At 44.5% G+C, this 16,455-nt stretch overlaps 1 protein-coding gene and 1 non-coding gene across 2 annotated transcripts; one reads left to right on the top strand and one right to left on the bottom strand.

Annotated features, from left to right (window-relative positions):
• Positions 1-861: 861 nt before the first annotated feature.
• On the bottom strand, positions 862-932 carry LOC115031235 (small nucleolar RNA SNORD93). The gene has a single exon (XR_003836846.1). It is a non-coding gene; the product is annotated as a small nucleolar RNA SNORD93 (small nucleolar RNA).
• Positions 933-10,034: 9,102 nt separating this feature from the next.
• On the top strand, positions 10,035-14,461 carry Tomm7 (translocase of outer mitochondrial membrane 7). The gene is made up of 3 exons (XM_021163743.3): positions 10,035-10,223; positions 12,598-12,646; positions 14,285-14,461. Exons 1-3 carry the CDS (start codon positions 10,121-10,123, stop codon positions 14,298-14,300), a joined length of 168 nt encoding a protein of 55 aa, XP_021019402.1. The 5' UTR covers positions 10,035-10,120; the 3' UTR covers positions 14,301-14,461.
• Positions 14,462-16,455: the final 1,994 nt, after the last annotated feature.

The following is a 16,455-nucleotide window of genomic DNA, read 5'->3' as shown; positions in this document are numbered from 1 at the left end:
GTAACTCCAATTCCAGGGGGATTTGATGCCCTCTTTTGGCCTCCATGGGCACTGTACACACATGGTACAGACATGCAGGCAAAACATATAAAAGTTTTATAAATAAAACTAAAATTTTCAAAAGAATTTCTTGATGCCCTCTTCTGGCCTCCACGAGCACTGCATGCACATGGTACAGACATGCAAGCAAAACATAAAAGTAAAAATTTTATAAATAAAGCCAAATTTTTCAAAAGATCTTTTAGGTTAATATTGTGGCATGTTTCAGAGTAGGGCTGACCCATAGAAAATTAAATAATGGAACTTAGTTCTACAGACACAAAACTCTCATGTTCTCTATATACAATGAGAATGCCTCAGAATTCACCCGTTCCCGATATGAAGGGGACAAAGTAACCTAAAACCTTGACTCTACACACAGATGCCTACCTTCTCTTCTGGAAGTCGAACCAGTTCATCTCAAGCTCCAGAGCTGCAGAAGAGACGTTACAGAGATGATTAGACCCGCAACGAGATAATTAAGCAACACGCCCATGTTGACATTAACTACCTTCTTGTATAAACAGAACCCTTAATGTACTACCCAGAAATATTTGAACACAATTTTTATCTCCCTCTAAGTATTAATTCATTCACCAACGCTCCCATTTATTACATTTATTATTTTGAGTGAGCACACATGTGTGCTAGCACACACGTGAAGGTGCAAGAATAACTCTAGAGAGTTGGCTCTCTCCACCAGGTCCCAGAATCAAAGGTAATGGGCTTGGCACTGCTAAGCCCTCTCTCACTACGTTCTCCAACCCCTCATCTACTTTAAAAAGACGTGGGGTGACTGCATTAAATTCCTGCCTGTTCTGTTGGCCTCAGGTAAATCCTTTAACCCATCACAGCAGCGTATCCAGTCAGGTTAGAGTTCTCATCCTTGGCCAAGAACTGTTCCTGGGATTATGCCTGGGAAGTCAAATCTTTCCATCTAACACATACCTTGAATTCATGGTCATCCTGGACACAGCACTCATCTGCTCAAAAGAGAAAAGAGCCAGCACTGTTATAAGCAGCAGCCACAGCTTCTTTCAGAAAGGCCCTTCCTGGTGGCTTCTAGCTGCATTCGATGATGGAAGTCCTGCCTCTGACTAGCATTATTCCTGCACAGAGCTCTGATCTTCATACTGCTGACAGCTGGCAGTCCATTTTATTCCCTCTGGGAAATCTTTCCCACTGTTTCCACCCCTGAAGCAAAAACTCTTAATGTTTAGAAGCAAATAGTACCGCAAGTAATAGCGCTATGTGAAACATTTTCTTTGATTTCAAAACCAGCAGCAACATCAGAAGTGTCTGCTGAGGCTGAATGAGGAAGGGAAAAATAATCCCTTACCTTAGAAGGTGGCTCATGCTGCCCTTCACTCTCAGACGGGCTCAGCAGAACCCTAACCTCTAATGGAAAGAAAACTACCACCCAGGGAACTTGTTTACAAGAGCCCACAAGCCTATTTTTCCTCTAAAATGTCCTTTACCAGGTACAGTGGCTTATGTCCATAAATGCCAATACTTAGGGTCCTGGAGCAGAAATATCCCCTGGGCCAGCATGACAATCTGTCTCAATAATCAAATAATCTTTTAAAAAGACTTATTTCTTCTATATGAGTGCATTGTTGCTATCTCCAGACAACACCAGAAGAGGGCATCAGATCTCATTACAGATGATTGTGAGCCACCATGTGGTTGCTGAGAATTTAACTCAGGAACTCTAGAAGAGCTGTCAGTACTCTTAACCACTGAGTCATCTCTCCAATCCTGATATTTACTTTTAATTGGTGTCTCAACCAGCCACCTCTTAAACAGGGAGGACTCCTGGGTGCTCGCTAAACACCTATACCCGGTCTTAGGAACTCCAAATCACGATTCCTATATCATTGCTAAGAGGTTGCCTAGCCAATTTAGTCACTCAGATTTCTCCCAGGCCCCAACACCCAGACAGGCTGGGTCTGTGTCAGCAGTAGGGTAATCCAGGTCCTGTAGGCAGAGGTCCCTGCTGGACTCGCTTGCAGGTATCCGCCTGAATATACCCTCAAACCTTAAAACAAACGAGCACAAAACAAAAAGCCCAGCCTCTGTGCCAAGCGGCATTTGAAGGACACGAGCGGCGGCGAGGACGCGCCTGCGTGGGCGAAATTACCCCTGTCCTTGCTGACACTGGGATTATCCTGCCTCCTGCTACTTCCCGAGCTCTGATCTCATTCGCTTCCTAAATAGGCGATGTCCCTGTCATCGGAGTCCTGGGCAGGCAGGAGCCCCGAGTGTGCCCAGGACCCGGGCCGTCCGGACGTCGCGCCTCCACCCGGGAGGGGACAAATCCGGGCAGCGCAAGGCCGATCGCCTGTCCCACACCGAAGGGACGCGTACGGGCATGGACCGGCGCCAGGGGCGAGCGCCGTGAAAATCTCCGAGGCCACGTGGTGTGGTCCTGGGACTCGCAATGGGGACAGTACTTACCAGGAGCGCGCCGCGGCGGAAGAGCTGGGCGCCAGGGCGGGACCGAGTTTAAAACCGACCGGACATTGAGCACCGGGGCTCAGCCAACCAGATTAGCCCAGCGCCCCTCCTGCCCGCCCCTTCCCTGGTTCCCGCCTGACTCCAGCACCGACTCGCGCGCGCCCCCTGGGGGCAACAGAGCCACTGCCCCCGCCCGCTCCCCCAAAAAGACTTAAACAATTTTAAAATTATGTCTGTCTGTGCCCGAAATGCCAGACGTAGGTGTCAGCTTCCCTGGAGCTGGACTCACAGACAGTTGTGAACCTCCTGAATTGAATGCTGGGAACTAAGTTCAGGTCCTCTACAAGAACAGAACACTGTTTAACCGGCAAACCATCTCTCTAGCCATGTAAAAACAAACATAAACCAACCAAACAGACCAAAACATCCGCCATTAAATTCCTGCTACATCCTGCCACAAGTAAGCCACCTTTTATTTCTCCTTATAGCAACAGCCCTCAAAAGAGTTGCCTACTCTTTGTGTGCTCTTGGTATGTTAAGCGTCACAAGCCACTGAGGAACTGAAAAGTAAGACACCATCATCGGACCATTTAGACACTTATCAAAACACCTGCACCCCAGACCCCACTCATCCATTGCTTGTGGGAACGCAAGTGGAGAATCCAGAAGACAGTGGTGTAAGAAGGAACCAACTGAAGCCATTTGGAACAGGCCTTAACTCAAAGTTTAAGTTCCCAAGACCTCCCTGGGTAACTGACTTCCTGCTTGGTGAGTAGAAACATGAATGCTAGGTGAGTGCACTTAGACATGAATGCTGCAGTTGAGTCCTGTAGGAACAGTGTACCACAAAGACATGTTCTTAAGGAAGTCCCCTACCCCTAAGTCCTGATAGGTGGGATAACTTAGCACAGATGTTTGTGGATTTCAAGCTTAAAAGCCCTGTGCCATTCTGGCTTGGGGTTGCAGTTCAGTTCCTGAATCTCTTCTATGGCCCTGATTGATCAGCAGCAGCCTGAGTGCAACACATCTTTGTCATCTGCTTAAATACTTTACTAAGATGTTCGAAAACGCAGTCAGACGGAGTCTGTGTTCCTGACTGGTCGATTTTTGCTGCCTAATGCAAATAAAGATCTTGCTTTGGGTGGACTCTTGTACCTGCTTGGATTGTTTTGGATTTTTAGACCCCAACACAGGACCATATCTATAGGCACCTTGAATGGTTTCACTATCTGTTTCTGAGTCTGTGTATGTGAGTGTCTTTGTGTTCGTGCTCATGTTGCCCATGCACGGGGAGGTCAGAGGTTGGTGTTTCTTTCCCTCAATTATTCTCCACCTTAGTTTTTGAGACAAGTTCTGTCAGCTAGACTCTTCACCAGCAAGCCCCTGGGGCCTTCCAGCCCTCCCCTCTCCTGCATGAGCCACAGAGAGAAGAGCCTTGGGAGGTGAGGTAACAGGCAGGTCAGCTCCACAGGACTCAGTGGTCAGCGCTGACAAAACTTTGACAGTCAGACCTCAGTTCTTTATTTTAGGTATACTTAAGCACAGCACAATCGGGCAGAAACTATCCTTGTGATGGTCACCTCAATCCCACACGCACAGGAAGCATACCTAGGTCAGTCTCTCTGTCTCCCCTCTCCGTGCCCTCCTCTCCTCTTATTCCTCCACCCCCTACCCCTCTCTGGTTTTTCAAGACAAAGTTTCTCTGTGTTTCCCTGGCTGTTCCGGTACTCAAACTCAGAGCTCTGCCTGCCTCTGCCTCCTGAGTGCTGGGAGTGAAGGCGTGGGCCACTGCAGGGCCATACCTAAATCTCTGTGTGGAACATAGACAGATCAAACGTGACTACAGCAAAACTCTTTCTAAAGTACGTGTGACACCTTCCGTAACAGGAGGTTTTGTTGCTTGCCTGAGGAAAAACAAGCTTACAAGAATGGCTCTGGAGGAGCATCCAGTACCAGAAAGTCTTCAGCCACACAGATTGTACAGAGGTCACCAAGCTAGAAAGTATGTCTGCTCAAGGCTTCTGGGAGGAAAACAGGTTTGATTTTACATTCCTTCTCCTAAAAAAACCAAGCCTGTGTGGTTACCATCCCAGGCTCCCCTAGTGCATGCCTATGAGTACCAAGACCACCACGCCCCCTATACTTCCCAGCACTGGTGTGAGAGACAAGTGCCTCTGTAAAAACTGTCCCTCCCCCTTTCAAAGTGGGTGCTAGGTTTCCAATCCAGTCCTCAAGCTTGCTGGGAAAATACTTTACTGATTAGACCGAGACTGCAGCCCCTCATTTTAGTTTTAAATGAACCAACATGAACTAAGAGGCAGCTTTCTTGACACTCCTTCCACAGAGACTGACTTGTCACAAGGTTTCTCTTCTACTTCTAATGTACATAGAAGATGGAGAGGTGGGCTAGAGAAGGGAATCACATCTGCCATTGATTCAATGTGAAGATATATTGTTGCAACTATCAACTTTCTGGTCCCTGAGAATAATCGGGAAGTAACAGGGCTGGGGACAGAGAGGAAAGAAGGGAAGAGAAGTGCACAGTGAGGTGGCTCAGTGGGTCAGTACTTGAAGAGTTCAATCCCAGAACCCATGGAAGGGTGGAAGGAGGAGAAAGACATCTCAAAGTTTTCCTCTGAGCTGCATACGTACACTATGGCATGTGCTTGTATACAAACACACATGCACACACACCTCACACCTTATAGACAGATATACACACACCACAGACCCACACAGACATACATATACCACACACCTCACAGACAGACAGACATACACACCACAGATGCACATAGACACACACACAAACCATAGACCCACACATATACACATACCACAGACACACACATCACAGACACATACATGTCACATACCTCACAGACAATCAGACACACACACACCACACACAAAGAGACACATACAGAGAAACAAATACACCACGCATAGACACCACTCACTACAAGGACACAAATAACACCTCATAGACAGACACACCGCACACCTCACAGATAACAGACACACACATACACCACACAGACACATACACACACATCATACCTCCCAAACAGACAGACACACACACACACACACACACACACCACACACCTCACAGATAACAGACACACACATACACCACACAGACACATACACACACATCATACCTCCCAAACAGGCAGACACACACACACACACACACACCACACACCTCACAGACAGACAGACACACACATACACACACACCACAGATACACAAAAACGTATACCACATACCTCAGAGACTGACCAACAGACAGACAGACAGAAATACGTACACAGACACACACAAGTACATACACACACATCATTCCTCACAGACAGACAGACACACACACACATCATACACATACATACACACACCACAGACACACACACACAGAGACAGAGACACACCACACAGGCAGACACAGACACATATACATATTCAGCACACAGCATGCACACACACAACGCACACAGAGACATACACACACACACACACCACACATACACACCACACATAACACCACACAATAATAATAATAATAATAATAATAATAATAATAAAGTTTTAAAAAGAAGTGACTGAAAGGTAGCTAAAGTGAGTAAGAGCTGAGTGCTCCTGATTCTCTGGCCTTTGTGTTCCTATTAGGATCTTTGCTGCATATGTTAGTTTGTTTTGGTGTTGTTGGTGGTGTTGTTTTGGTTTTTTGAGACAGGGTTTCTCTGTGTAGCCCTGGCTGTCCTGGAACTCACTTTGTAGACCAGGCTGGCCTGGAATTCAGAAATCAGCCTGCCTCTGCCTCCCAAGTACTGGGACTAAAGGCGTGCGCCACCATGCCCAGCTCTATTGTATTTTTGATCCTAGAGTTGCATTTTCTACACCTATGCTCTTTATTATTGGTTTTTTTCATTGCATTGTACTAATAAAAATGTATTCTTTGAGGATGAATGCAGTGGGGCAGGAGAGAAAGACAGAATTAAGGAGACATGGAAAGGGAAAGGTGTCCTGTCTGGCTAAAGAATCCCACCAGCCGAGCAAAGACTCCCCTGACATTTGACAGCATTTGCTGTTACAGGGCAGTAGTCCTTTTATACAGAACTATTTTCAAGTAAGAATATTGAAACAGTGACCACACTTGAGGCTTAAGCATATCTGACTTTACTCCTTCCCAGATGTAAACTGCAGTTTTCTGGGACTCTCACACACAAAAGTCTGTAACTTCCTTTACAGTAAAAATGTAGCTGAACTCCCTATGAACCCCTGGTGCCCAGTGATCTCATTAAGTTCCTTGGCAGTCCTTGAGATGTGAGTCTAGAAGCCAGAAGTGTCTATACAGATGGTGTAACCACACTGAAGCGAACTCCCCTGGGAAGTCCACATTCCCAATTGGGGTTACCTGTACATTGCAGATTCCATGTTGCGCCTCTTTTGTATGTGTGTGTGTATAATAAATAACTGGTGCCCAGAAAACTCTACCAGGGGAGCTTTAACATGGGAGGGAAAACAAGGCTGGACAATTTTGATCCCTAAAATTAGTGAAAATAAAAAGGCAAGCTACCGAGAACAACTACTGTGGCGTGTGTTCTGTGAGTGGTAAGTTCTGTCAGGCAATGCTGCAGAACCCAACACTGTTAGCTCAGTGAGTTACACTCAGGCAGGCAGGTTGCAGTAGGTGATGGTGGCAGGAACTATTTTCCTCTTCTACACATGAGGGAGAGACTCCAAGAGGTTAAGGGACTTGACCATGATCATGGGCTAAATGAGAGAGCCAGGATGCTGATACAAACCTTTTGACTCCCTGGTCCTTACGTTTTATCTCGTCTTTACAGTCTATTTTTCCGAAGATAGCCACTTGGAGAATAACTTATATGTATGCTTGCCTTTATCTCTAATTATATGGTAAATCCTTTTTTTTTTTTTTCCTGATTTTTCGAGCAGGGTTTCTCTGTGTAGCCCTGGCTGTCCTGGAACTCACTCTGTAGACCAGGCTGGCCTCGAACTCAGAAATCAGCCTGCCTCTGCCTCCCAAGTGCTGGGATTGAAGGTATGTGCCACCACTGCCAGGCTGGATGGCAAATCCTTTATGTGGGGACTATACCTTAGTGACCCAGAGGACAAGTTGCTGAAAAGCTTCCAGAATGATGATGTGTGAAACGTCATGGCTATCAACAGCAGTGTTAACATTAGCTAAGTGCCTTGTTCTTTGTGAAATTTCTCCTGATTGTTCACCTTACAAGGCTAGCTCTTTGATTCACTTTAATTTTCTTTGATTCCAAAAGAGTACAAAGGAAACTGTTTTTTCCTTAATTACTCTTGTCTTTCTGAGTGTTGGTTGTCATTGATTATGATATGTTCAGTATGCTCATGTTTGTGAAAAATTCTCACAAACAGTAACTGCTTTTATTCCTCATTGTAATTCTGAAAATTAAGCTTATTTTCAGAACCTAGATTTAGTGAGAGTTATAGCCAGCCCAGCTGTGCAGGCCTGCTACTTGGGAAACTAACGACTATGATTGCAAATTGAAGGCCACCTAATAATATCTTTTGTCAAAACAAAAAAGAACTCGGGGGACAGCTGAGCCATGGAGCCCTTTCTTAGCATTCTTGAGGCCATGGGTTCAATCCCCTGTGCCTTTCCCCCAGTGTTCTAGTTGCTTTGCTCATTGCTCTGGTGAAGGCAAGTTAAGGACGAAAAGAGTTTATATGAGATCAGTTAGAGTGAGGATGTGTCTCATAGAAACCATAGGGAAGCTGCCCCTATGACACCTCAACAATATGGCTGCCTATATAAGACCTGAAAAATGACAATACCAACAGACTTGCAGACATAGAGGAGAAAATGCCATGAGGCCCACCCCTAAACAAAGAACTATAGGCAGCTAAGGGATGCAGAGTGGGAGAAAGTCTTCCCTCAGAAATAAGGCTCCTAATCAATTATACTAAGAGGTCGTCCTGGAAATTGTGTACATGCAAGTAACACTGAAAGGACTCAGCGTGTGTGTGTGTGTGTGTGTGTGTGTGTGTGTGTGTGTGTGTGTAAAACAATAACAACAGAAGAGGTCAGGAATTTTTAGAGGGAGTAGAGGAGTACTGGAGGGGTTGGAGGAAGGAAGGGGAAGGGAAGAAAATCATATAATTGTATTTCACTTTTTTTTCTTTTCGGTTTCTCTGTATAGCCCTGGCTGTTTTGGAACTCACTTTGTAGACCAGGCAGGCCTCGAACTCAGAAATCCACCTGCCTCTGCCCCCTGAGTGCTGGGATTAAAGGCGTACGCCACCACACCAGGCTTATATTTCACATTTTTTAAGTTTAAAAAAAGAGAATACTGGGCTGCAGAGCTGGCCCTGTGGCTGAGTGTGTACTGCTCTTGAAGAAGACCTGGGTTTGGCTCCTTTCACCCACTTCAGGCAGCTGACATTCACCTGTGTGACTCTGGCACCCAGGGAATGCTACACCTCTAGTCTGAGTAAGTACCAGGACGAAAGTTCATATCCATACACAACGTACATATAGACAGACAGACAGACACACACACACACAAAGGCAAAACACCCATTACACATAAAAAAGAAGGAACTCTCTTAGGGTTTGAGAAATCTAGACCTGTCATCAAACACTCAAAGGGCTATCACCAACTTCTATCTTAAAGACAAGATGTGAGGCAGAATATCCTGGCTTGTTGAGTATTAAAACTTGCAGAAGATGAGGAAGCCCCCACTCACACGCAGCCAACAGCTGTCACTTATTAACTCCGATTTATACAATGGATTCTGTCTGGCCAAAAGCCAAACAAAAATGGTGGCGCACGCCTTTAATCCTATCACCAGGGAAGCAGATCTCTGAGTTCCAGGCCAGCCTGGACTACATAAAACGGTTCTAGGACAGCCAAAGTTACAAAGTAAGACCCTGTCTCAAAGAAAAACAGACAAATAAACCCATATTTCACGCGAAACTTCCCAGATTTGAAAATGTTGTTAAATGAAAAACAGAGCACGGGTGCAAAGTAGAAGGAAACCTGGAAGAGTGCCCGGTGACGTCCGGTTTTAGCAGCCATAGAAGAAACTGATTCTGGGATAGTAAGGAACTTAGCCAAGATAACAGAACAGTATATAGAATAACATTCCTTCTTTCTCAAAGATCATCGCTGGGATGTGTGCTTTAAAACTCTGGAAAGATGCTGGAAAAATATAAAGGTAGTTGTAGACAAAAAGTAGGCCTCAAGTAAGTGCGTCTGGCAATCTACATCAAACAGCGCGCCTTGAATCCCAGCACTCAAGACTCAGATGCAGTAGCAGCTCCATGGGTTCAAGGGCAGCAAAGTCTTAAACAGGGAGCTCCCATTTGGAGAGACAATTCCCGCCCCGCCCCTCCAGGAAAAGCCGGATTCGTCCCAACAATAAAACAACAAAACAAGGCGGGAGCAGTGAACCCGCAAGGCGGAGCTAGGTTGCTGGAAGGCGACGGATTACGGCCTCTGTCGGCGATGCCTCACGACTCCTGCCGTAAAGGCCCCACGTGACGCATGCGCAGCTCCTCTCCCTTCCGGAATCCGGACGCGGTGGTGGTTGTTGGGCTCCTCGTTCCGCTGGTCCGTCGTCGCCATGGTGAAGCTGAGCAAAGAAGCCAAACAGAGGCTGCAGCAGCTCTTCAAGGGCGGCCAGTTTGCCATCCGCTGGGGCTTTATTCCTCTCGTGATTTACCTGGGTCAGTGATGGAAGAATTTGGGAGGAGCCGCAGGGCAGGGGTTGGTGGGGTCTGAGTCTCCTTTTTGCCATCCGGGGCTAGGAAATTAAACCGGGCCTCCGCGTTGTCCACGATTTCCGAGGCTGTCTGCCCGGGCTCGAGAAACCATCTTCGAGTTCCTTTTAGCTATTTGAGTAGTGTTTAACCAGTCACACAACCCCTTATGTTCCCTACTTAAATCTGTAAAATAAAAGCAAGGCCTTTCAAGATTGGTTTTAGGTTTATATGACTCCTAAAGAAAGATTAATCCTCTATTTGACTTTTAGAACGTTTCCCTCCTGTAAGTTAGCCTAAATGGGAAGACGGTAACCAGGTTAAAAGGTCACTGCCTAAAAGCATGATTGTGACCGTTGGATGCCTACGTTTTTCTTGTGTAATGAAGGATTTCGGTGATTTTTTTTTTTCTCCCAAAAGTTACAGACCCCATTTTGCAGGGAAAGAAACAGAGCCATAAAGTTGTACTTTCCTTGCCCAAGTGTCCAGGCAAATATTCTCACCTAGGGCTACACTCTGGAATTTGTTCTGTTCCTGGTTGAGTAGTTGTACAATATTTTATCTTAATTGCCTTATTCATCCCGTAAGGTAAACAGCAGAGGATTTTTAGCTCCAGGTCTCAGAGCTCTAATATGGAATCTGGCGTTTCTCATTAAAGCAGGACCCTCACAAGGTGCTGCTTCTGGTTTGTTTTACATGACTTGCATTATATAAGATAAAATACATTCCTTTGTAGTCTTGGCAGAGCCTTTAACTAGGCTGGACATTTCTCCAGGCAGCTGTTGTACCTGTGAGAAGTATGTGAGCTATGATAACCTGGATATTTTGATAAGACTTAAGTATTTTTCTTGGTGTTCCTAAGTATTACTGATGAGACAGTGCCTCATGTAGCTCAAGCTAGCCTTGAACTCCTGATTCTCTTTTTCCCTACCTTTCCAGTGTTTGAATTACAGGCCTGCACCATCACATACAGCTCTTTTCTCCTCTATTTTGAAAGAAAAGAAAATCTCAGACAGTGATATTATATAGGTATCAGATAAATAATTGTGACAGCTTACTTTTTTTGTTTGGTTGGTTGGTTGGTTGGTTGGTTTTTTGAGACAGGGTTTCTCTGTACAGCCCTGGCTGTCCTGGAACTCACTTTGTAGACCAGGCTGGCCTTGAACTCAGAAATCTGCCTGCCTCTGCCTCCCGAGTGCTGGGATTAAAGGCGTGCGCCACTACCCACTGCTGGCTCTACTTTTGTAGGCCGGATTGTCCATACAGTTCTTTGAGTCCCCCTCCATTTTCATAGTTTGCCTGTAGATGAGGCTGGCTGAACTTGCAATTCAGCCTCATCTCCGGTGTAGTTGGAATTACAGGTGCACTAGGCTCTTCTTTTGAGATACACCTCCGCCCCCACCACCGCCAGATGAGCCCCTTTCATGCAGCCTAGGCTGGCTTGGCTGTAATCTCAAGTTCCTCCTGCCTTCAACTTCTGAATAATGTGTTAAAGTTGTGCACAACTATGTCGATAACTAGAAGCTTTAGCTACTTGTCAGAATCTTGGGTCTGAGAACTGGATGCTTCACATTGGTTCCTTTCCTGGGACTTGTCATGGCATCCAGTAGGGGATTTAAGATTGATGCTGATAGGGCTGCCCTCCCAGCACTTCTGTGTGTGTGCCTGACCCAGACTTTTAACTTCTACCAGTGTCAGAAACCAGCAGTTGTTGCTTGAAAGTAGGATAAAATTCAGATCCCTCACGGTTGTGGTGTGTGGCTTTTTTCTTATCAAACTTGGGATTCCTAAGTGCTAGTTACTGTGCTCATCCCTCACAGTTCTTAACATTCTTAATGTTAATCATTTATTCAGGAAATTAGTGTGTGTGTGTATCAACAGAGTTTAAATTGTATTTAAATAGTAAAGGTATATTGCTCTAAATAGATAGATAAATAATATTGAATTATTTTCCCTCCTTTTCTATCTTGAGGCTTGCTTTATCAAGAGAGTAGTTTGTGGAAGATAAAGTAAGATATCCTCAATTACTCTTTCAGAAAAGGTGTCATTTTCCTCTTTCTTTAAGCATTTTGGAGTTTTCCAATGTGATTTGGGACTTGTAATGGTCTTGAGTGGCTGTAAAAGTAAGCCATGCTAAGATGATCTGCTAACTGCACAGTGGAAACAACTGTCCTTTCTGATGAACGAATGGTCGTGGTTGCTGCTCTACTTTCTGGTGGAAACTAGAAACCTTCAGCAGCACAAGTCAGCTGAGACTGGTGTCCCAGATTGGACTGTAGACATTTTGTATGCTGGACTTGTAATTGTTTCATTTGAAAGTTCTTATTTTTTTTTCCTTCAGGATTTACAAGGGGTGCAGATCCTGGAATGCCTGAACCGTCAGTTTTAAGGTAATGCTCTTGAATATCAACATTTGAAGACGGATGCTCATATATTAATTGGTATTAAGTCACTGGGAAGTGGATGGGTTGTTAGAAGTATTGTGGTCTAGCCTAGCTTGTATTAATTATTGTGTAGCTGCTTTCCTTTCTTCCTCCCACCTTAAAAATCTACTTACTATGTTATAATCATAATGATACACATTTTTTAAAGAAAAGAATTAATTTATCCCCTATGCCATGAAAGGGTAAACTTGTATATCTAATGCTAACATAGAATTTTGCTCTTTTCACTTAAAATTAGAATTGATAATATATCCCACTCAGAGACATGCCACCACAGTCTAACTTCCTATAAGACTTCTTCTCTTAAAGGTTCTATCTGCTTCCAGTATTTTATAGGCTGGTTTTGGTTTTTTTGTCTGTTTTTGGTTTTTTCGAGACAGTGTTTCTCTGTGTAGCCCTGACTGTGCTGACGTATGAGGCACATAGCACCCAGCTAAGACATAAGTAAGATGAGCATCGTTTCTGTTATTTGTGTTAGACCGAGGAAGGTTGTCTTTTTTTCTTTATCTTGGGTGTTTACTCCATTGAGAAAGAAATCTTAATAGCTGAAGAGTTTGCTTTCATCTCTTAGCTGTATATAAAAATACTTGGACTCACTGGGAGACCTTTATATCTGATACATAATGGCGAATGTATGCTGTGTTTTCTAAACATAGAAAGGCCTGGATGGCCTTTAAGGATAAACTATAGAGAGCCTTGGCACAAAGTCACATTTTTAATCAGTAAGATTGAGACATGAAACATGTCTCTTCTGTATTTTTTTCTTTCTTTCTTTTTTTTTTTTTTTGTTTTTGTTGTTGTTGTTTTTGTTTTCTGAGACAGAATTTCTCTGTATAGCCCTGGCTGTCCTGGCACTCACTCTGTAGACCAGACTGGCCTCGAACTCAGAAATCCGCCTGCCTCTGCCTCCCGAGTGCTGGGATTAAAGGCGTGCACCACCACCGCCCGGCACATGTCTCATTTCTTTCTTGGATCCTGGTGCCCTCCCTTTAACAAATGCTGTGGCAATCTGTCCCCCTTCCTGGATTAAAGATTCTGGATGGGAGTTAGCATAAGTGCAAATAGTGGCTGATTGCTCCCAGGGATGTGGGTGGGCCAAGGTGGCCCTTAGGTCAAAGTCACTCTTCCTTGATTGTGTAGCCATTTTCCTGTCAGATTTGGGGTAGTTTGAAGCAGGACTGGTAACTGGAGTGTGGGCTTTCCAGTCTCATTCAAAATACTCAGTGAAAGGGTGTTTGTTATGTCATTGACGCTTTATGTAGTAGTAATACAGTTTTACTTCAGTTCCCTGGTCATTTACGCTAATGAAAGTCAGTGTTTATCTTTTGGTTGACTTCATTTTATATTTTACTAAAATTTTCCTTTTCTCAAGGTAACCACATTTAAAAGTAACAACTGTATTTCTATGTTTGATTTTTGGGTTTTTTTTTATTTTTTTAATTTGTCTGCTTATGGATTCTTCTCCTCTAGTAACTGAGTTTAATAGAGAAACAACCGTGAATGTGTGAGACCTGGTTCCTCAGCTGTGTGTAGAAAGTTTTTGTTTCCAAGTTAATTTAATTTTCCTCTTCACAAATGTTTTAGCCTACTTTGGGGATAAAGGACTGTTTGGTCATCTGGATTTGGACGCGATCCAACATGGAAGGTGTATACTCCAGCTGGACAAGAAAGGAGACGTCATTTCAACACTTCTGTGGCAGAGTGGAGGAGCCTATATTGACTTATGATAGACTATCAAAATAAATATTTTTAACAATGTAATATTTTGCCTTTCATACTTTTTGAAACCTTGTGTGTCTCTCTCTTGGTATGTGTGTTTATATTATATTGTACCAGTGTGGAAGTAAGAGGACAAACTACTGCAGAAATTTGTTCTCTCCTTCTACCATGTGGTCTGGGGAGGTAACTTGGCAGCAAATGTTTTGACCCACTGAAGCTATCTGTCTGGTCTGCCTTGATCTTCTTGGATTAAGTATGCTGGGACTAATAGCTGAGGTTCGAGCCTTTTATTACATCTTTCTTTAGAACAGAAAATCTATGTGTGTGCTTGAGTACTGTAGCCTTAAAAGTAAAAACCTTTCCAAGAGAGTTCCTGGTTGGTCATTTGTCAGGTGCAGTTCCCTTTTGCAGATCATCAGCCTCAGTCCAAGTCGGGAGAGGGGGGGAATGTCAGTTTTTGACAGCCTGGATGCTCCACTGCACTGACATGAAGCTAACTGTAAGAGATGACGGTTTAGTGTCTGCACTGCTAGGGGATGGGAATAGTGTTGGGGATTGGGCTTAATTTATTTGTAGATTAAATGAGTCTAGAATTTTCTTCAGGTGTAAGCAAAGTAGAGCTGGCTTTGGCCGAGGCTCAATACAGCACTTTCTCCCAGTAGAAGAAAAGACAGCTAATGGATTGAGTCATGTCTTTCACTGCTTTCCTGGGACTTTCTGTATTTTGTTTTGGCCTTAAAAAAAAACTGTTTAGCATCAGTTTATCAGTGTAGTCCTAGCAGTTGTGGGACTCTGTGACCATCTCTCCGTCACATGTGCTTTCCCTCCTGCGTGTTGGGATTAAAGGAGTGTACCACCACACCTGGCTCATTTTGACCTGGTGGTGGTGGTGGTTGTTTTTAAGAATCTTGCTGAGTAGCTCAGACTGGCCTTCACCTCACTGAAGCCTGCTTTATTGTTTAGCTTTTTCATTTACTTACTTAGAAGTTGTAATTACCAATGGAGGAGCTAGAGAAAGTACCCAAGGAGCTAAAGGGAACTGCAACCCCATAGGTGGAACATTATTATGAACTAACCAGTACCCCAGAGCTCTTGACTCTAGCTGCATTTGTATCAAAAGATGGCCTAGTCGGCCATCACTGGAAAGAGAGGCCCATTGGACTTGCCAACTTTATATGCCCCAGTACAGGGGAATGCCAGGGCCAAGGGGTGGGGGTGGGTGGGTGGGGGACTGGGGGAATGTACTGGGGACTTTTTGGATAGCATTGGAAATGTAATTGAGGAAAATACCTAATAAAAAAAAAGAAGAAGAAGTTGTAATTAGTGATCAAGGTAGAACCTGAACAAGCTATAACATCATTTGGGAAGGGTCCATTGACTGAATGTTTTAACACCCACTGTCTAACTGCATGAACATGAGAATGACCTCTGCCTCCACTGCCATTTCAAAACAAACACCATGCCCCAGCCCTTTCTAATGGAAGTAACTCTTGGCTAAGGAAGTCTGTATCCTCAAGTTTTGTTGCATTTGCCTTGGAGGCACAAGACTGGAGACTTATTGCATAAGTCATGCAATATTTTAAGTGGAATTCTTGAGTGCTAACTGCAGAAAAGCATTTTTAGCAAGTATTTCATTTCTGAATTTAGGCATGTCTGATTTTGATTTTAAAACTTGTTGGCAACCAAAGCCCAAGGTTCAAACCAAGGCAGAAGCCACAGCTCCAGCTGAGGCCCGGGCTTCAGCTCCAGCCCAGGCCCCTGTGAAAGCCCCATAGAGAAGGCTCCTGCCAATGTGAAGACAGATGGTCTGCTGGGACACACCCACCTACACTATTTGCAGATGACCAGTGTCCTGTGCTGTTCTTACAAATAAACTTGAGGCAAGATTTAAAAAAAAAAAAGCCGGGCAGTGGTGGCGCAAGCCTTTAATACCAGCTCTTGGGAGGTAGAGGCAGGCGGATTTCTGGATTTCTGAGTTCAAGGCCAGCCTGGTCTACAGAGTTCCAGGACAGCCAGAGCTATACAGAGAGACCCTG

The sequence above is a fragment of the Mus caroli genome, unplaced genomic scaffold, assembly GCF_978045245.1.
Source record: "Mus caroli unplaced genomic scaffold, Mus_caroli_1 scaffold_4, whole genome shotgun sequence".
NCBI classification, from domain to species: Eukaryota; Metazoa; Chordata; class Mammalia; order Rodentia; family Muridae; genus Mus; species Mus caroli.
Note: the sequence above shows the minus strand (reverse complement) of the source record. Positions and strands in the feature narration are given on the sequence as shown.

What these genes read in the sequence shown, in the direction of transcription:
- Tomm7 (XM_021163743.3), top strand. Translation starts at nt 10,121, where the DNA reads ATGGTGAAGCTGAGCAAAGAAGCCAAACAGAGGCTGCAGCAGCTCTTC. An exon ending in TCCTCTCGTGATTTACCTGG is followed by an intron (nt 10,224 to 12,597) that starts GTCAGTGATGGA and finishes TTTTTCCTTCAG; the next exon opens with GATTTACAAGGGGTGCAGAT.